General features: G+C 38.5%; 2 protein-coding genes across 3 annotated transcripts in view; both read right to left on the reverse strand.

The window, feature by feature from the left end:
- The window catches only part of LOC131432136 (uncharacterized), a 61,756-nt gene extending 55,253 nt beyond the window's left edge, over positions 1–6,503 (reverse strand). Inside the window, exons 1-2 of one of the 2 annotated variants that reach the window (XM_058598237.1) lie at positions 6,359–6,503; positions 6,211–6,289 (exon numbers count right to left, since the gene is read on the reverse strand). The gene's annotated coding sequence lies outside the window, so the exon portion shown is untranslated. Of the gene's footprint in view, positions 1–6,210 lie in introns of both variants that reach the window. The other variant, XR_009229792.1, reaches the window with a different exon arrangement.
- LOC131428743 (ankyrin-2-like) overlaps positions 1–22,075 on the reverse strand; it is a 67,210-nt gene extending 45,135 nt beyond the window's left edge. The window contains exons 1-6 of the mRNA XM_058592786.1: positions 22,058–22,075; positions 21,290–21,494; positions 18,229–18,388; positions 17,267–18,156; positions 14,982–17,207; positions 14,825–14,926 (exon numbers count right to left, since the gene is read on the reverse strand). Of these exons, the coding sequence (XP_058448769.1) occupies positions 14,825–14,926; positions 14,982–17,207; positions 17,267–18,156; positions 18,229–18,388; positions 21,290–21,494; positions 22,058–22,075 (3,601 nt within the window). The remainder of the gene's footprint in view (positions 1–14,824; positions 14,927–14,981; positions 17,208–17,266; positions 18,157–18,228; positions 18,389–21,289; positions 21,495–22,057) is intronic.
- Between the last annotated feature and the right edge of the window lie 392 nt (positions 22,076–22,467).

Below are 22,467 nucleotides of genomic sequence, written 5' to 3' on the forward strand. Positions count from 1 at the left end.
TTAAGTATATGTTATAGAACCAGTCATTTGATAAATATGCATTTAGAAATGAAAAGGCGCGTTCGATCCTGCTAAGGCACTAATGGTAGGATTTCGTTGTTCCATCAATGAAAAAAAGATAACATGATAATGTTTATTTCACGCATGACTGTGTATATTCAGAATGTTGTTTATGCTAGGATGATAATATATGGCGTCGTGAAGGATAGTGGGATAGTTAAAACCGCGCGTGTTTTGATTTTAATTCTTCCATTTGAGGATAATATTAGTGGATATGTCATGCTAATATCCTTTTGATTCTAGCAAAAACTGCTATCGATCCCTGTCAAATATTTCTCAATGCAACTGAATTGTAATTTGTTTATCAAAAATTGTTTTCTGAATCAACTGATTTATACAAGCCAATGGGATGCAATGCTCGAGTATATGGAAGGAAATACGGGTGCATTTGAATTACTTTAGGATCATCGAACTTAAAAAGGATCATGCGATGCATTCACATAGATGAAACCGTACATCGTCATTTGAGTCTTCATGAAAATTTTGTCCATCATTTTCTATGCTCCCTATTAGTATGTGATGTATTTGAACCTAGATGACATCATTTCCGGAAGATCCCTTTCAAGTACTTGTATTTTAGCCACGAATGGACGAGTACGTTGACGCGTGAACTGCCATTTCACGACTTCATATATTATGCAGTTGATGTTGGAGTGCACCATGTGTGTATGTGAGTGTTTAAGAATGATGAAATGTTGCAACCGAAGTGTACATAATTCGTGAATGTCTCGACTCATGAAACTGCTAAACAATGCTAAAATAATTGCAGAAGTCCACGATACTTAAATTCGCTATGAAATTCTATTAGTGGTACCTGAGGCTGGTTTCAATTCTCTGTCCCTGTTAGATCGATCACTTGATCATACAATCATGTTTCAGCGATTAATTGAAGAAAACGAACAGTTTTTGTGATCCGATAAAGAAGAAATAAAACAATCGAAAACAGTCGTGCCAGCTTTTGTTGCGTTCCCACATATCTAGTTCGGAATGCATTCCGAATCAAAACCGATTAATTCGGAAATCAGTCGCAGTTGAGTAAGCAAAGCGGGTTGAATTGCCGAAACGTGTTTTTACTTTTCTGGTAGAGAAAGGTTATGCAATCACTGTGAAACCCGACTTTACAACCGAGGCCCTGAGGGTCGCGTTTCATATACCATCCGACCCAGTTCGTTGAGATCACAAAATGTCTGTGTGTGTATGTATGTATCTGTCACTCAATTTTCTCAGAGATGGCTGAACTGATTTTCACAAACTCTGTTTCAAATGATAGGTCTTATGGTCCCATAGACACTTATTAAATTTTATCCCGATCTGATTTCCGGTTCCGGAATTACATGGTGATATGCACAAAAAAAAAGGAAAAAAATAATCACAGTCAGTCAGAGATGGATGAAGCGATTTTCACAAACTTCGATTCAAATGAAGGGTCTTATGGCCCTCAGATGAAGGGTTTTAGCGCACTTAATTTTCAATTTCAACCAGCGATGGTGAAACGAGGTGCACATTTTTATAAAACTTATTGCTAAATTCATCTAGTTGGCAGATCTTGTTAGTTATTCGATATATAAATCTGCTTAAAGACTACTAGTCCCTGGTTTCCACTTCCGAAAGTACCGATAATAGTGAAGGAAAACTCCAAAAACGGAACTCACTACGATTTCCCAATAACGGTTAAATTGATTTTCACAAATCATGATTCAAATTAAAGCTCTTATTGTCTTAAGGGATACGGTGATATTTCATCTAGATCCGACTTCCGGTTCCGAAACTATAGGGCGATGAATCTTAAAACATTCAAATCGTCATTCAAAATGACAGTGCAAAACTGGTACGCGTAGGTACGTGCGGCTTTGCTCCTTTCGCAGCCTGCTTTGTTCAATTTCGTAAAGCTAGGTGTTCTATATCATTTGACACAGTTCATCAAGCTGAGTAATGTCTGTGTGTGTATGTATGTGACAAATAATGTCACTCATAAAAAAATCTCCGGTTGCTATTGAATTTCTTCCTGCTTTTCCTGGTTTAAAATTGCCCACCGTCATTTAAGCGACGATGCAAAAAAAAGTAAAATTCTTCTGGATATTGTTAAAAACTGATTCAATTTGTAGGCTATACTGGTTTCATGTTCCCGGTTCCAGAAGTGCCATAATTACTAGCCAAAACCCTAAAACGAGACTCATTCAATTTTCTCAGAGATGATTTGATCGATTTCCACAAACTTCGGCTCAAACAAAAGTTTCTACAGTATCCCCCCCTCGAAAGATACAAACCCGGCGAACGACCGCAACTTGGTTAAAGCCGGGTATAAATAAACGATATAAAAAAAAAGTTTCTACAGGCTCATAATTTGCTGTTTAATTTCGATGCAATATTAAGAAAAATTCTTATTAACTTCACATAACTGTTTACAAATTGAAAAGATTATGTTAGTTCATACTCGAAGAAAGTTTCTGATTTTATTTAAGATTGAAAAAAAATTCTTGGCAGAATCTTCTAGTGATATTTTTGAAAATATTAGTAATATGAGAAAGCATCATTACATCACTAGGTGGATTAAAAAACGGTTTTCTCTTATCTATTTCGCTTTCTGCACATTCTCGTATTATCTGCGTTGTATTTTGCAATAATAAATATTTAGAAATGGATCGTCTTTTCTAAAAAACCCTTGTGTTACGAATGCTTAGAACTAGTGTGAATTTCGGAATTTCATGCGGGATTCAGTACGAATCCCGAATCAATGCCCACACAAACGCATACCGTCTCCAAGACGGACTGAGTAATGAATTCTTAATCGACTACTCGTTTCTGAGTGCTCGATCAAGCCGATTAACAGTGGAATTATAAATAAAGTCATTGAAGTTTTGCTAACCTTTTGAATGTGTTAGTGTAAAAGTCATGGCGTTTTACGCCATTTTATTACTTTTCAACTAGTGGAATGGACGATGCTGACTAAGGTAGGCCTTTTTGTTGATTCTTAACAAATTTCAACAGCTTAGCCGATTTCTAAGAAGAACTGGCCATTTACTAGTTCTATATAACCGAAATACTTAGTTGTATAAAATTTATATTTTGCATTCAGCTAAATATCAGCCCGAAAACGAGCTAATCGGTTGGAGGCAAAATTTTTTCAGAATCGATTGTTTCATTGATTCGGATTTCATTCTGATTTACACACTGAATTCTGAATAAAAAATTTTCGCCTATTCGGATTCGATTCGGATTCATTCCGAACTGGCAATGTGGGAGTGCCACAACCGAATGAATTTTGCATTCATCAAATCGGAACGGAAATCTGTCTCAGTTGAGTGAGAAAAAGTGAACCGAAGTGCCATTTCGTTTTCGTGTTTCTTCCTTCAACATCGGTATGCAAATTCAGTTATTCAAACAACGTAAATCTAAATTACTAAGACTTGCTGTTTGAATATGCTGAAAACCAACAATAAAGTTTACTTGGATTTGTTTCGTCCATTCCTCTACAATCTCATTGAACATAACTCAAAATTGAGTGACACACCACTCAAATTCATTAAAATGTGCACGCACTCTGAACTTGAGTTACCACCTATCTACTCATTTTTTAATAAGGAACGAAGCTGTCAACATTTGAGTATATTTTACTCAAAATAAGAAATATTTTTCCCATAATTTAGGTGAATTTAACTCAAAATTTGAGTTTTTTGCACTCAAATTAAATAAATTCTTTTTCGTTAATGTTTATATAAAAGGATTCCCTAGTTGAAATCATTCTTCTCTCTTTCAAATAGGAAGGGCAAAAAAGTGATTGAAACCCGTTCAATTTGACCACATTGGAGTCAAAATTGAACGATTTTGATATCCTTATATAGGATCTCTCACTTAGCACCACAAAATTGCTATTGAACACAACTATGATTGATGATTCATGATTTCAAAAGTTGGATCTAGAAACGGTAATGAAAAACGACGTATTCTTGCATTCTTGAATTCGATAAGAATATTCCGAAAATGAAAACGCACTGAACTACTAGAAGTATTTTTTTCACACAAATGTTTGAAAACTCAACGCTTACTCTAATGTATGAATAAATGCGAGAGAACTAATGGCCTTAATAGATTTTACTCAAAACCATATTCAAATTTTTACATATTGTTCCAGTTTATGAATTTGAGTAAACGCAACTCAAACCATGAGTTTTGTTCAAAGAGCGTTTAGCTGGAATGTAACAAAATGGCGTAAGCCACCTAATTCCGCAATCATAATTGGAGCGAAAATTCATTGACATTTATAATGCCACTGTCAATTGCGTAAATCGAGTATTTTATTACTCAGTTCGTGCATCATCCACTTCTCAAGATGAAGTATCATAGAATGGGGTTCGTTGCTTGTCTTTTGCATGATCACATTAGTGGCCCTTACACGATCATTAAAAGTGTCATTACTAAGTAATGACACTTCTGCTCAAACGCTCGTCATTACTGCATTACTGTACATCATTACTTTTTAGCATTACACGTTCATTATTAATGATGAGTATTTGTAACTACTCCAGCAATAGCAATATTTTTATTTTCGTTTAGCTGAAAATAAATTTGATTTGCCATTGAAACGTTAAGGTTAATGAAATATTAACAATTTAAATCTACACTTTGTCATTTTTTCGCGTATAGTTCTAAAGATATTCATCACTTCCACAAAAAAATAAGAAGAAGAAATAATGTTGGTAATGATGGAAAATCCACAATTCCATCATTACTGAACTCGTAGACCTTACACGATCATTAAAAGTGCCATTCCTTTTTAGTAATGACACTTTTAATGATCGTGTAAGGGCCGCTATTCATAACAAAAGATGAAATTCCAAAATATCCCTGTCAAATGTGTTGATCGTGCAAGAAACAAACGGTCGAGTAAGAATGCATTACTCAGTACGGCGGGCAGAATTCCACCAAGACATGTGTGCCAGTCATTTTTGCCAGCATTCTGACAAAGTTCCGGTACGAGTCTGGTAACAGTTCAATTGCCGGTCCGGTTGTGAATTCCGTCCAACGATTTTTAACCATACAAGACAAGCAGAACCGTCGTTTTCCATACCTTTTCTGTTTTAATTTTTATTCCGCATGAAGTTATTGTTAAGGGTAATTACACTGTTTTTCATTAGAATACACAAAACTTTCACATCTTCATATCTTAATTCGATGATTTATACATATGTGTTTTCGACATCGGTTAAAAAAATTACATGTCATTTTACTGTTTACGAAAATAGTGTTCATAAAGAAGCTGTACGTAGTTGATTCACCCTCTGTTCATGGTGATCTTTTTCCAAGAATTAAATATGAATATATATGAATCTAATGTCGTTTTCGCTTGAGAAAACTGAAACTGACTCAGGGTAGTTTCATCAAACAGACACTTTTCACGACACTGTGTTGGTTTCGCACTTAGCAACGGGGGTTTGAGCAAACTTGATATAAAAACCAGGTTCGAAACTGACTCGATTTTCAGTTCAAAAACGTTAAAACTAGGTTCGAAACTAGTTTCAAACAAACGGTTTGACAGCAGTTTGGGTGGAAACTGGGTTGGGTTTGGCATCAAGCAAAAACGACATAATGTTCATCGAGCTATCTTTCGATGCAGGATGATTAAAAAATGAACATCGAAGTTGTCGGTGCGACATAAGAAGTGTGTCTTATGTCGCACCGACAACTTCGATGTTCATTTTATAATCATCCTACATCGAAAGATAGCTCGATGAACGTCAATTCGAATGAGCTTGATTTTATTTATATTATATTGCTTAGTTTGAATGTGCAATGCATAATTTCTGTGAAGACATGAAAACAATTGAATGACATTATGAAGTTGATGACAAATGAATACATTTTCACAGTTTATCAGCGTTTTTTGCTGACTTTGAAGCATTCGCTGGTAAAATGAATCCTTTGTTCAGATTGAGTCACGATTACTTGCTACAACTTGAGACTTTCATTGTATTACAATTCATGAACCGTTGACTAGAAAGACAATCTTGGAGAAATTCGTCTGGTAACTGTTGGTACACAGGCAATAGTTTGAACTAGTTTGATTAGGATTTTTTTTGTAAAGTTTAGTGATTCCTCGAAAAACTCGCATATTCGCCTTGCAATTGCCTTTTGTTCAAAAACGTATCTTACCCCTTTTCGAATAATTCCAACTATCACTTCAGTTAACCGTTGAACTCCGATACAATATTATAGTGTGGAATTTTTCAATCTGTGAATAACAGAAAAACTATTTTTTACACTAATTACAGCGGGTAACACACGGAACTAGTCAAAATACCTCCAGGCGTGCGAACATTCACCGAACGAGTGCAACCTGGCGGAAGACTTCCGACACTGAAATGGCTATCCGTTGACCATGAAGGATAGCGGCAATGCGCAAAATAACGTGAACCTTTTCGATCTCACGATTTGACGGTTGTCGACGGCCTGTATCCAACGGCTTTTGCGTAACAGGATTATTTTCACAACGTCCGTTATGAACACTGTGGTAGCGGATGGATTTCTGTGTGTGATCGATATTCTCGGAATGTATGACGAATCGCAGTACTTCCAAACAGGATGGAAATCGGTCGTCCTGCTTCAGGTAGTTTGTTTTAATTTTTTATGTCTGATTCTAATACCCAGTTTAAAAGTTTATAAGTAGTTTTTATCTCTTAATTAGGAAATCGGAAAATAGAAAGCTTCAAGAGACATCACGTGTACTACGGCAATAACAAACCGAATAATTATTATTGCTAACAATAGTGGGTGGCAATGAGGAATACTCATAGCTAATCTAAGTTCATCACATTACGCGACCATGCACTGTTAGTATGGTGAGAAGCCGTAGAAGAATCTGAACATTTTCTTGTATAACCGACTACAACTGTTCGCGAAGGACGAATGAAAATGTGAAAAGAACAAAGTTATTGATTTCACGATGAACTAAATTAAACGTTTGAATGGTTAGCGACAAAACAGTTAGGCCTGCACCATATGTTTACTGGGTAAGTTTTCAACTTAGATATATGAATATTTTCACATATATTCAACGTTTTTAAGAGAAGCACTAAACACTTTAAACAATGCTTAAGGTTTTATTTACAACCTTAGAAAAAGTAGAACCAGTCAATGTAGTTTTTTTTGCAACCGCCAGATGAATCTTTGTGAAAACCTGTTTTAATCTACCTAGTGATGTAATGATACCTTTCTCATATTAATCATTCTATCATATATAATACTGTGGTATTCACCAAAATAATTTTCTTCGATTCTTGAAGGAACAACCGGAATCGCTTTGTTTGACCATTCACTGATAATGACTACCGATTGGAGCAATTTTGATGTCGGTTTAGATTTTTTTAAAGTGTTTCACCCCTTTAAGTGATGGTAAAAAATGTCAACACACTTTATCCTATAATTCCAAAACCGAAAGTCGGATCGAGATGAAATTCAGAAGTTTTGTATAGAAACATAAACATGCATGTATGTGTGTTTGTAGCAAAAATGTTCACGCGATTTTCTCAGAGATGCCTTTAAAAAGACAATGTTTTGCAGCTACATGAAGGTTTTCTACTTGTTCGCACAACCTTCGATATGCCTAACCTTTCGACTTATTATTCACTAAATCTTTCTTGTCAACAAAATCGAAGCAATTTGAAGTGAGATTGGTGCAATTTCTATTTCGGTGATTTTTCACCCTTACGAAGTTTGTTTGTTTTGCCATCGACTTCTTTCGACAAATTTGATAGCATCGTAGACATTCCCTCTGAGAGGTTTACTGGTACCCAGCTTTAGAGGTGTGCGAAACAGCTCATTTTGGTGAACAGCTCCGAACCGATCAACTCACCAAAGTGAGTCGATTCGATGTATCAGCTCATCAGCTCTTTTAGTTTGAACTTAAGGTTCATTTTGTGCGCCATTTTCTTATGCACCGGTTTTCTTTCATATGCATGATCGAAATTGAATCATTTATTTTCAATGATACAATGCATTCGATGCGAATTAATTTATCTTTAATTGATGTCGACTAAGTTGAATCTCTTAAAGAGCCGAAGATCCGATCAGCTCGTAGCGTGTTCCCTTCGTCATAATGCAGTGATCTGGATAGCAAATGAGTGAGCTGGTGAGCTGCGGTTCTTTTGAAAAGAGCTGTGAGCTGTCAGCTCACTTCAATGATTCGATTCACTGGAACAGCTCAGCAGCGAATTACCCATCTCTACCCAGCTTGTTCAAGCGGAGTCTGCCTATGAGAAGTGATCAAGGTGCAGTGGGCTTTGCTGAAATTCTAACCAAAAGCCCTTGGCACCTTCCCACCCAGCAGTTACGTACAAACGTTTAGTGTCGTTTGTAAAGCCTTATAGCTCAACAATCAGGAGTGCCTAACGGCACTGCAGGACCGACATCAATAAGGTCCTAATAGGCATACTGATCACAATAGAACAATAAAGACTGTCCCAGAAAGTATGGACGCAACCAAAAACCGCTGCCATTTCGCAATGGTTCAGAATCTATCAATTTTTATGCCTGCGTCCTGTTGTTTACACTCTTCTCTAACCACTTGTGCAGTTGTTTAGTCGTTTTCATTAGTTTGTTTCGAAATGCGTGGACTTTCAACAGAATAACGTCGAAAAATTGTGTACAAATGGTGCACAGAACGCGGACTGTCACTGAGAAAGATAGCAAAAATGGAAGGAGTAAGTGAAACAGCCGTGCGAAATGCAATCAGGAAGTTCGGTGAGGATAATACTTTTGAGGATAATACCTTTGAGGATAAACCGAAAACGGGTCGAAAAAAAGATCATGCTAACCCTCAGTTGGATCAACGTATAATGAAGGCGTTCGAGCAAAAGAAGGAGGTTTCAGTTCGGAAAGTGGCCAACAAGTAGGCACTTCGAAGTCAAATGTTCTTCGTGCTAAAGAACGTTTGAATCTTCGAACCTATAAGAAGCAGAAACACCAAAACGTAGTCCGAAACAAGAAGCATCGATCAGGCCGAGGGTTCGAAAGCTGTACAATACGATTCTTGCTGGAAATTTGAACTGCATAATCATGGACGACGAAACCTACGTGAAACTCGATTGCAAATCCTTGCCGGGACCCAAATATTATACGGTGCGAGAAGGGCAAGTGTTAAACCAGTCCGAGAAATCGATTGAAGTCGAAAAATTTGGTAAGCTATGGTCTGGCAAGCAATTTATAGCTGCGGTAAGTTTTCGAAACCCTTCATCACCACTGCTTCAATGAACAGCGAAATATACATCAAGGAATGTTTACAAAAATGACTTCTACCCATGATACGAAGCCACAAGGATCCTGTTGTCTTCTGGCGAGATCTTGCTTCTTGCCACTACTCGAAATCAACGGTAGAATGGTATACTACCAAAAATGTCACTTTCGTCCCAAAAGACATGAATCCCCCAAATTGCCCACAACTTCGACCAATTGAGGAATTTTGGGCATTAACGAAGGCACATCTTAGGAAACATGTCTCGGCTGCCGAAACCATTCAACAGTTTGAAAAAGATTGGAAAAAAGTGTCAAAACTTGTCGCCAAGAAGTCTGTAGGGAATTTAATAAGGAACGTTCGCAAGAAGGTGCGCCAGCTAGTCTACAATGGCTAAGTAGCAAATGTTGAGAATAATGTTCTGTTGTTGTAGTCTAATATTATCAGTATATCGAATAAAATTTGAATTTCTAACACTTGTGAATTATTTACAGCGAAATCAAAGTGCGTCCATACTTTCTGGGACAGTCTTTAGTACGATAGGACCGACAACTGCACCACGAAATGGCAAGTGCGCTAATGCACCAGTTGCCTTAGCTATCAGGGTAAAATTGACGGGCTATAAGGGAGACCCCATTAGAAATGCCCAATTGCACAGAGGGGTTTAGTTCGGTCTCCATTCAATGAAACAGGTGCGAGGAAAATGAGCGAAAAGAACTACAAGAGGAACGCACCAACATATGTCGTTAATCCGGAGATAAGCCCAAATGATATCATGCTGAGTATCGCAGTGGTGATGGCGAAATCATCGAGCTCATGAGCAAAAAGCACAACATCAACAGGGATCTTAAGGACTGAGGACAGTACCGTAAAGTGGTAGGTTTTTTGCTATTTTCCCGTTTCAAATTAAATTTTCTTGGAAACGATGCAGAATGTAGAAAAACCCACCTGACAATGTCTTCGTAATTTAGTTGAGAATATTTTGTGAAATATTCAGAATGATTCATTGAGTTTAGCGGTCGTGTTGTATTTTTTTCTGATGAAGAACTGCATAAAAATGGAACGCTCGGAAATTCATACCTCTACTTCTTCATCGAATATCTCGGCTTTGAAGGCTTGTATCATAAATCTTCTGTGACAAAGTCTAGATAATTTATTTTAGATGCGATTAGTACATAAAAACATATATGTTATCGCGATAAAAATAAAGTCTTGTATTTTTCTGTGAAACAAAGTCAGTTTCAATGCATCCGCCATTTTTTTTTTCGCTTTGGTTTCCTGATAGCATTCTGAAAAAGGAGAGAGAAACAAAATTGGATCGACAAGGCTGCCAAACACACAGACATTCTATCTTTGTGAAAGTTGAATATTTTTTCATTGTTCTTTGGAATCCATGTAATGTCCAACCCCGATAGATTAATGTGATAAAACTTCTCACCAAAATAATAAAATGTATGCTGGCAACCCGGTACAGTATGCTCATATACGAGAGAGTACAAGAGAAATACGATGCGCAAAGGGAATTGAGCGAGCCACGTGGTCGATTTAAAACTCAACACGCGACCCTCTGTCCTCAGACATTAAGCTTATGATGCTACGCATGCTCGTGCTCCCCGGGAAGCGGGAGCAGTAAAGACTTTTGGCCGGGTCGAAGGGTAACGAAAAGATAAAGTAAAGCTCTCAAACAGAGCCTGATACCTATGAGTGCAATCAGGACGCTTATGAACTACACTAAAACTTAGTCTACTGACGAACTCTAAATGCCACAAACACGTGTAATAAAAAAGTGCCTGAAAAGAGGGTACCAATAGTATCAAAAAGCAGGGTAAGAGTACCGTTGGTCACAAACAGCAGGGCGAGAGGTTAGACTCTACCCATGCAACTCGACGTTCAGGGACTGAAAACGAGCGCAATCAAGATGATGATAAGTCAAAGGGCTCCTAGCAAACGGTCGCCGAGAATAGTAATGCTCAGAAAGCAATAAAGCCGAAATTAGAGGCTGAGATAGATGCGAATTATTGTTGGTTGAAACTAATAAGGAGAAGTACGTCGCTGTCCTCAAGGCTCTGCGGAGTACGGAGAGTCTGGCTGACCTCAGGAAGGAGAAGCAAAGCATCAGAGCGGATGAGATGATCGTATTGCTCAAGAAGAGCTTACAAGAGACTCTCCAGTGCAAAATGTTGGATGAAATCACGAAAGTAGAAGCACTTGCCTCTGTCATTCGACAGTAAAGCAAAATAGAAGCTTTGCAAGCCTCCAGTCGCCAGAGAAATTGACAACGTGGCATCCAGATAGCAACAGTCGAGCCATCGGACCATCGGATACTAACAAGGTTATCAAAAATGGCTAGTTGAAGGTTGAACGGTCAGTATGCTCAGTAAGTTTACGATCCACCGGAAAAGGACACGTGTCGCAGATGTTTCGTATTCGGACATAGGCTACGGGAGTGCAAAGTGTCAGACCGGAGCAATCTCTGCAAGCACTGTGCAGGCGTGCGATAATGCACAAATGGACATATTATGTGCTAGCAGGAACGAATCTCATAATCATATTATGAGTTGACATTCTTACCCGTGAGGATAATACGAGAGGACATTATGTAAATAAGTAAATCACAATCATTGTGCGACAACACAGCATCTGTTGTGAAAGTTAGTAGTGAAATCAGTTAACGACGTCGCTATTCTATGATTCTAACTACATCCATGTCAACAATGTCAACTGGGTTGCAGGCGTATCCAAAACAGCTGCGACCTGGACAACGGGCCGCTTTTCAGTGCAAGGAATTGTAGACACACGAGCGAATGGTGCCGACATACCGACAGCGAACGGCGTGTTCAGCTGCTATGCCATACTGAGGTGACCGATAGACCGATAGACCAGTTGTTTCGGATGGTTTGTAGATAGACCACTGTGTTCAGTAAAGGGCTGAGTGGTGTTAAAGCCTGTAGTCATATCGGGTGACCTAAACGTATTGGCTACAGCATGGGGCAGTCCTCGTACTAACCAGAAGAGACAAACATTGTCCTTGCCAAGCTCACTGTGGTGTTAGATAACGATGGCTCAAAAAGCACAACCGTACAACCAGATCTTCGTAGAATCGGTCTTGGGACCAGAAGAAGAACGCGAAGAGGTCTATGAGCGGAAGCCTGCGAGGAATGAAAAGGGTTGTTTTTCTAATGTCGTTTTCGCTTGATACCAAGTTTTCACCCTAACTGCTGTCAAACCGTTTATTTGAAGCTAGTTTCGAACCTAGTTTTAACGTTGTTGAACTGAAAATCGAGTCAGTTTCAAAACTGGTTTTTATATCAGGTTTTGCTCAAACTCCCGTTGCTAAGTGCGAAATCAACAAAGTTTCGTGTTTGTTTGATGAAACTACCCTGGGTCAGTTTCAGTTTTCTCAAGCAAAAACGACATAAATGACGAATCTTGCTTCGAATAAGACTATCAAAGCAAGCGAAAATCCTGTTCCGACAGTCTGGAAAGGACGACGTCAACAGGCTGTTGTTGGCAAGTTTAGAGAAACAATAGCATCTCCAGAGCGGTGCACAGCGAGGCCTAAGGTAAGGGTATCATAAGGGTTCTGCTTCCGGATCACGACACAACGTCCTGGCCGTCAGCATCACCGATATCAATAGCCTCCGTAGGCATGTGGAAAGGGCGACGAGTGAGGAGTTGATGACGATGTCGAGATCGATCGATTACAAGATAGCTCCTGTGCCAGATGGCATCACGAACGCAGTCTCGAAGGCTGCCATATTGGCGAACCCAAACGTGTCCAGGGAAGCCACCCAAGGATGCCTGAACAAGCGTGAAACCCGAGTATCTTCGAAATTCTTTTTCTAATTGAACAATCACCGAAACAGTTTTAGAGAAGCTCCCTAGTAGAAAGTCTGGAAGCCAACCAATTTATGAAAATTTGTTAGAGCTAAATTATCGGATCCCAAATTATTATTTTGTTGTTTTCGAAAAGATTCTAGATAACGAAAAATGATTGCATGATCAGTTTCATCTTGAGGTACTTTAACTATTTCCCTTACTTCATAAAAATGTAGTTTCCAGAGATCGCATAGCTGTTTAAACACATTTCACTCGCTATCAGGTGTTCAACGTCAAAAATTTTTATATTTCACCGGTGACATGCGACATTGACTATTGACATTTGACTCAGCGTCTGAACACACTCTCGGGAACCCATGCTTTATTTCACAAACGGTAGATTTATTGTATGTAGCGCTACAATGAATTGTTTCGTCCAGCGTTCAAAACAAAAGAAAAATGATTTAGCGAACTGATACTCATGCTTGTGTAGCGATAATGATCTAGCATAAATATGTACCGCCGAATCGCACCTATCGGCTTTTGTGATATATGTGTGAGGATTGAATGAACATGTCTGGATATAAATCATCTGCAAGTGTGTGCTAGATAGAAATTCGACAGGAAAAAATCTATTTTCGAAAAACGTTGATATCTGTAAAATATTTGCGGGTTGGTTGCTAGAGAATATTACCGAAGGAGCAAAACACACTCTCACAGCGGAAGAAGTGATTCATGAACCGTTTTTTTTTTGTTTTCCACGAAGGTATCCAAAGAACGAGGGTGGGAGGGAGCTCTAGAAATGCTAATTTTGCTTTTGTTTGATTGGTACGACTTGATGATTGCTGACTTACGTGTGTGCAAGCCGATGTGATGGTGGCGGAAGTCGATCAAAGTTGATGTAAAACTCCCGGATAGTGCTACTACTAATCGATTTAATGATTATAATAAAATATTTGGTAAGGAGTTGAAGAGTACCGAAGCTATAAAATGTAACATTAACAAATGTTGATGGTAGTCTGTTTTTTTTCTCGTTTCATCATTAGTCTATCGAAGAAAAAAACTCAGCAAATCAGATTCTCGATAATGGAAACGACTTGCGACGCACACTAACTTTCGTTACAAATGGGTGAGAATAGAAGTGTTGCCAAATGTTGCGATTATTATGATCGATAAATTTTATACACGTCTCTGATTTGCCATTGCATGTTGGTGTCCATCGCAATGCTTAAACACAAACCAAAATAATTATACACAAAAAAAAAACAAGAAAAAAACCAAACATGATAACAAAATTGTTTTAAACAATATGTACGAGTGTTAGTATTAGCAATGGTGGTCAAATAATTGAAATTAGCCAAGCAAAACTGGTAGATATGTAAGTTGATTTTTTACTAAAGATAGATAAAACTATTAGATTGGTAGAGATTGTTGCATGTACAATCGAAACAACCTAAAGAACTCAAACCATTAAGCAATGTTTAGTAATGAGGAGGCCAGGATGTTAAAATTAGATACACACTATTGTAATTATCGTAAAGGTCGTTCTGTCTCTAGACTTTTAACAGGGTTCGTTGTTTACTGAGGTTGGTACTGATTCTTTTGATGGGTGATTTACAGTATTAGAAATAACATATAAATATAGGATGATAGTGATCGAAAATGAATCGGATGCTCTTCTTGATTTCGAGGAAACGATCGTCTGTTGTATGCACTTACCTTGCCACTTTTCTTGTTCGAGCTCATCTTCCTCCATATCATCAACTGGATCACGCTCGGTCACATAATCAGGAATTGGATGTGGTGACTTCTCGTTAATATCTGGAATTTTTTTCAGTTTTAAATGTTTGCATCCTAAAATCAGTTGTAAACTTACCGTCCTCTGATCTGCTTAGATTGAGTGTATACGCAGTAGCTTCATTTTCCTGCATCAGAAGGACCGTATCGTGAGCTTCCTCAATAATCTCATCTATAAAATCGTCAGGGGTGACGGCACGGTCATCCTCCGTTACCAGTTCGTTTAGTATGGTTTCATCGATTTGGGTAAAACTCAAAAGTTCCTTAACCTCCTTGCTGGTTATTTCTCCTGTTTCGACCATAGCGCTGGCAAGTGCTTCTATGGGCCTCTCGATACTACCTTCCATGCGTACTGTTTTCTGTGCTATAATTGTTTCACAGGAATCGCTAGATAACTGCTCAGATACTTTGCGATCTTTGAACACAGGTATTTTCGAATGAGTACTTTCAGTTTCCGGTGACTTGATAGTGGTAGTAGATGGTAACTTGGTTGTAGATATTTCTGGTGACTTGATGGTGGTCGTATCGGGTGATTTGATGCCGGTAGCTTCTCCTCCTCTAGCATGTGAGGTTTTGTTACTATCGAATCGCGGAATTTTGGATACTACAGAGTCAGCTTGCTTAACAATGCTCGACAATTCTTCAGATCTCTTTTCCTTAGTCGGTTCCTCCGGTTTGCTGAGTTCATCCGGTTTTGGAGTTTCTTCCGGTGAGGGTCGCTTACTAAAGACGGGAATTTTTGAGGTTAACTCTTGCGTGATCGTTTTCGATACAGTCTCCACCACGGATGGTTGCTGGTCTGACTTAACTGACGCTGTTTGCTCAGTTCTTCGGAACTCTTCGCCGATTTCCGAAATCTTCTCTGCTAAAATCTCGGCCCCCTGACGAACACCGGTTTCAATTTCGGTTTTCGTTTTCTCAGCCGTTTCCTTCTGCATGCCGCTGCGATCTTGACTTATAACTTCTTCTCGAATGTGTTCGAAACTTTCCTTGGTGAATGCCTCCTGAACTTTTGGAGTAGGTTCATCGGAACTAACTACTGTTTCTTTAGCAAACATCTCGGCTGTTCTGTCGATCGATTCTTTACTCTGCTGGTTAGATTCTTTGAGCTCGGATATCACTTCTGAATCGCGCATCTCTGTTACAGTTTTGTCTACTTTCTTATCTACTGATGTCTTTGTTTGAGAGCTTTGGGCTGCAAACTCCTGAATTTCTTGGTGGAAGCTATCGTTAGCCGAATCTAGTTGAGAGGCCTCCACTTGAACGGTACCCGCAAAAGATTTTGTTTTCGATGATATATTGGTTACTGTTTCCTCAACTTTACTAAGTAACTCAGATTTGGTTTCTTGGAAGTGATGTTCACTTTTCTCTTGTTTCTCTAGTTTGGATTTCTGTGCGAGTATTTCGTGCTCTTCAGTCCATTCCTCTTTCACTTCCGAAATATCTTCTTTTTCTTCTATTTTCTTGTGCTGCTTCAGTAGCTTCTCTTCTAATTCTTCGAACTGCTGTTTTTGAGCTATGATCTCTTTTTCGAGTTGGACTTCCTGGGCCAATGTTTCTCGGTTAACCCAAGAAGTTCGCTTACTAGACTCGGACGATTTCGTTTCGAATGACGATATTTTGTCGCTGACGTTTTTGAGAGTCTCAGTCACTACTCCAGATTCAATTTCGTCCTCTCGTGATATGCTTGTTCGCTTAGTGGGAATTGGAGCTCGCTCTTTGGCTATCGGCGCTTCGCCATCCGTGTCCGGTTTTTTCTTGTCGTCTTTCGGTTTTGGCTCGTCGGCTTTCGATGCAGCTGGTTTGACATCTTTTTTTGCAATTTCATCTACGATTCTAGCGGATGTGTCCACTTTTTCGCTTGTCAACACTTGAGATTTGTGCTCGAATTCATCCACATTCTTCAGAGTAGTTTTGAACTTATCTTGTAGCTCTCGGTCGAATTCATCTTTAGCAATGGCAGTACCTTCTTTGATAGTGGCTGTTTTAAGTTTTACTACTGGTTCTGGTATCACCGAAGATTTGTACGTGTTGTCGATAGGTTTCTGCATAAGGATTTCTTCTTCGTGTTTTGCTCGCGTATCATCAATCACACTAGCCCGTTTGATTGTAATGATTTCTTCGACAATTTCTTTTTTCTGGGTCGATGCCGGAATCGAACGATCCGCAGACAAGCGTTTCTCGATCTGTTTTCGGCGTTCCGCTACGGTTCTCTTGATGGTTTCTTCTTCCGATTCTTCCGATTCGTCGACTTGCTTCTCTTCTACCGAATACTTGTTAGACTCTTCTTTTGTATATTGGTTGTCTGAAGTAATATATGCCAAGTTAGAGGCCAAGTGATTTATAATAGACCAAAATACTTACCATCTTTTTGTACCAACTTTGCAATAGAATCATGCTCGGACAAAATGCTTACATCGTGACTTCGTTTACTGATCGAGAATGCAGTCTTATTGCGCATCGTCACCGTAGTGGTTGTCATGGTGCTCGTCGCCGAGGTTCGTAGACAACGATCGACAATGTCGTCTCGTTGGATTGTGCGTAAACCATTTTCTAGAATGTTGAAATCGTTCCGATCGCTCGATTGGAACATTTTTAACATTGCCTGGGCTTGCTGAGCACTGCTAGTTGGGTTTTGGGCAATGATGTTATCTACGTCAGTTTCGCTGACCCCGATCTCAGGAGCCAGTTTGATCCAGTCTTCCCCGAGTAGGTTGGAAATATCTACGACACGAAGCTCGCCTAGATAGTTCTGATCACGTGGCGATACTCTAGCGGCCCGTCCAACGCGTACTATAATATCCTGTGAGTCTTCAATTGTTGTTATCTGATCGGGTATGATCGTTTCTGGCAGTACGATGTTCAAGATACATATTGGTTGCTGTGGAGGTTCCCCTTTGGCGATTTTCGGTTCGCGCATGAACAATGTTCTACCGACAATATCCGCGTGTTGGTCCTTCACACGGACCGAGAACGGCAATCGATTCTCCCGGAATGCTTTGAACGGTAAACTAAGCTGCTCACCGGATTTGGTAATGGGAACAAGATTACCGGCCAGTTCGATGTACTGTGGTTTGTCCTCCAGTACCTCCACGTCGCGGCTCTTGGCTACCTCGGTAAAGTGTTCCTGGTGTTCAAGGGTCTTGTCTTCGCGGTCATCTGTCATGCAGAAGACACGGAGGCGTGCCTCTAACGGATCGGTGCGTTTGGCGAATACGACAAACTTGGCCATAAACGGTACGTGTATGGCTTCTCTGCAATGGTAAGGAGAGATACAATGTATAAAGCTAGGGGTAGGTAATTTTAACGGTGGGATTTTAGCGTACTTGTATAATTCAGTTGCCATCTTTGTTGCATCTGCTATATTACGACAGTCCATCAACCAAAATCGGGCGGACACGGTAGTCGTGAATGAGACGCAATCATTCACAAAGGTTAGTGGGGTGGATCCCGTTACATCCTCCCATTGAGCACGTGTTGTACCACCTAATGGATGGGGATTAGCAAATTCGACAGTTTAGGCATTTTAAGCAGTACAGAAAACTCATGGGATCAAATTGCTTGTAAGTAGTACATTAATGAGCTCACAATACTGGAAGCATTCGATAAAACCTGCCACGAGAGTGATTTTTTAGCACTGAATGTCAGTATTCTGGGCAAGTTTCATGTCTGCTAAGAACTACATGAGGGAAAAAAGCAAAGAAAGAAAATGAAGTGAACTGAAACTGAAACCAAAAGTGGGCCAATTCGGTAACAAACGAAACTGATAGTGGAATGAAACTGAAGAATGTAACCGAATCGTATAACGCTGATCGAAAACATTTGACATTTGTGTTTTTGTTTGCTGACGCTTGAAACCATTACTATCCACCATATATGTATGAGTTTGAGATGAATGATTCATGGAAAGACGAAAGAACGAACAAATGAAGAAGAAACCAACAAGATGTAGGAACGAGAATAAAATACGACCAATACATGCACATGAGTAATCTTTTCTGGTGTTTTGGAGTTCTATTGAAAAAAATAATAAAGCGAATACACACACAGTGAAGTCAGTGGATATGATAGCCGTCTGTAACTGGTTCAAATTTACTCTACTTGGTATCGAAACTCTATATTAATTACCAAAAGGTGAATGTCTATTAAGTGTGTTAAGAAAAATTCAAAATAACAAAACAAGTGTAATTGTTTCAGTTGGAAGTGTACATTAGAATATATGTGTATGTGTTCGCGCTTTCGTTTCCGTATCCGAACGTGTGGAATGAAATAATGCTGGTTTATCAGTATTTTCACTAATGAAGAAATTTCGTACTAAAATCTTTTCTGGCTTTGTACACTATATGTTTATCACTTTTCTTTCTGCAAGGTACCGATCAATTTCCTGGAGAGTTTAAAGGCTTTTAGCAACGGTTTCAGAAAAGTCCCCTTTTGGGCAACTAACTTTTAAAAATTTCTCAGTTATCGTTTTTTTTCACTTCCTAGAACTGAACACAACAGAACCAAGGATAACAAATAATTGATGAATAAAATATAATGCACTGGTAATTTGGGAAGAATATGTACCCGAATGCAAATCTATTATTGAATTAGTAAAAGTGTTAGAATTTTGTTTTATAGTTACTGATATGGACATAGCAAAACAATAATGTTTCATATTCTTTGAATTGGTTAATTTGGACAAGACGAAAAAAATAAACAATTCCCGTACGTGTTGCTTCCGGTGACACCGAAATTATTTGGTACGTCTTTTTCACTGTTCGTAATATTGAATATTGGTAACTTCAAAAAGAGCGAGAAAAAGCATAACTTATACTGGGTGTCAAACTTAAGTAGAACGCAAATCTTGTTATCGAAGTAATCAAACGCTTCAAGTTGCTTTGGATTGTTGCTAGGCATGAAGAGCATAACGATCGAGAAACAATTCAGTGGTTGCAAATAGGTTCAGATCAAAAAAGTATATCAGATCGCACGGAAATTAAACTCACTTTTGGTTTCCTGCAAAATAAAACAATAACAAACAACATAGCGATTGAGTCGGAACAATCTTCCGTAGTTTGCTATTGTTTTGGTTTGGTCATACGTACTTTATGGAACCATTCAAAAGTGCGATTAGTCTCACGGTGAAATAGCCTGAAAGAAACTGAACAAAAGAAAGCGTAGCTCGCGGTAGCAAGTTTATATTCATACTTTTTTTTCCTTGTATACAATCACAGGCTAGACCATAGTTATTTTTTTTTTGTTTTTCAACTTTGGAAGTTTTCTTAGCAAAACGTGAGATTTTGTTTAATTTGCAACATTTATATTTATAATACATAGGAATTTGATGTCATTTCAATGCGATATAGGTCAATTAACTGTGCTTTTGTGTGTTTTTTGAATATTTTAGGTGCTGGTGTAGGAATAACATTATTAATGTTGGATAAAATAGGCTGTAGTAGTTGACATCGTTTGTCGATTCAGTTCAAACTTCGAATGTTTAATGTTAATAGCAAGTGCAGCTGGTGGTAAATTCGTCGTTTCAATAAGAACTTTAACAAATCTCAATTTCACACGTCTGTTGTTTGGTAAATCATACAAACTGAAAACATTTTGAGCGGGGAACAATCCGAAAGAGAAACATAACAGAAGTTGAAAGTATAACAATCGTAAAAATTGTACAGTTTTTGCAGATTGCTTTTTTTCTGTTTTGATTTGTTTTAGTAGACTTGTTCTGTGTTAGTTACCTTTCAGAGATCTTTTCCGAAACACACCTTCAAGTTGGTAATAGGAATGCGTGCGGTAACAGGCATATTGTCGGAAAATTAGTACGAAAATGCTTTCTTCGTTTTGGTAAAATGTGGAAAACTGTTGCTTTTAAAGGGGGACAAAGTTGAGAAAAAAAAATTCTCTACAACGTAAACAAGAGAATACACAGGAAACTCTAGTGATGTCATATGTGGTAACATGAGCTAATGAACGGAAACGTGTGTATATGTTTTTTAAATGCCAAACTGACAAAGAATTCTTACGATACGCGAATGATGACTAATGTGTTGGATAGGTGATGTGTTGTTTATCGAAATTAAATATGGCCGTAAAGTAAGAAATTTGTTCAGAAATGAATGCGAATAGAATTTGGATTATGAGTACGCACACACCTAAATGCCGACATATTGTGTCAACATTATTTCAACCGATCGGAAATAAAATCACTCTAGGACTGGTAACATTGAACTCTTATTTATGTTTGTACTTGATTCATAGATTCAACAATGAAAATGAGCAAACAGTAAGTAATAAATATTTCTATGAAAGTTTGACAGATACAAATAGATAGAGGAGTAGAGTTAGAAATGGGTAGAGATTTGGAAACAAAAAAATAGTCAGGAACAGTGGCGTACGTACCGGTGATGGAACACAGAAGTCGTAATGTTGGAGCATTGCCTGAGTATTGATTGATCATTCCTTGGCTGTGCGCACGCGGTGCCGGCATGCTGAGGGTTATGGCCTTATGGAACTTACGTCGACGAGGTTCAACGGTTACCACGGGCGATACAGCCACTCCACGGCCCAGTAGTTTCGCCGTTAGATCCGGGTCGATTGGTTGAGCCTATGAAGGATAATTCAAACTTTAGAATGTTGAGGCAAGCGTTACACAATACGGAATGTTTTGATGGTAGGTACGAGGCTAGCTTTTCCTGTATAAGACGATTTCAGGAACCAAAGATGCGTTTTGTGAACCAGGTTTTGAAATATTGTAGAATCATCCAGTCGAATTATCTGCGATAATTATCAACTTGCGATTCTCTCTTGGTAAATTCCTCACAGCGCTGATCACTGCCAGACTGTATTTATTTTGTTAAGGGTTGTGAAATACTCAGAGTATGAAGTGGAGCGAAGGAATGTAGAAAAATTCTCTCACGGTTCATGCATTGAGAGACAGCGAGTTCTTGTAGCATCTTCTACCAGATTGAAAAAGTTGTATACAATGTAGAGAAATATCGAGCCGCTTTCTGCCAAATTATCGGCAATCACCAACACTGATGATGGCACAGCGAATCTAATATAATATCGTCATTTCCAGGGCTTCGGTCATGGTACAATACATTTTTCTATGGACATATACTGTTTAAATTATGTCGCTTACAAGCACATCTGTTCAATGAACGATACCCTCAGATGAATTATCATGTTGTGATTGTGATGAAAGCCATAAAACCAATTAATACCAAGTCCTGTCAGACCAAAAATTTTAAATTTTCATGTAATAGAATTGAATTTAAATCATTAAATGTACGTATACCTAAGATATCACAAAACCGTTCGGCTGCCACGACTTGCTCTTTTAAAACACCAATTTTTTTTCTAATGTATGCGTTGATGGGCAAATAAATCAAATGATAACTGTTAAAATGCACAATATATCGATCTGTTTTTCCTAATAGGATTCTAAATGCTCGTAGAGGAATCAGAAAAATAATCAGAAAGTACGATTTCTTCATGATGAACTCTTCGCTGGTTTTAAACCAGTTTTATTTCCAATAGCTTAACTAATTTATCTCCTATGAGAAATCTTCCTACAA

This window comes from Malaya genurostris, chromosome 2, assembly GCF_030247185.1.
Source record: "Malaya genurostris strain Urasoe2022 chromosome 2, Malgen_1.1, whole genome shotgun sequence".
In the NCBI taxonomy this organism is placed as follows: Eukaryota; Metazoa; Arthropoda; class Insecta; order Diptera; family Culicidae; genus Malaya; species Malaya genurostris.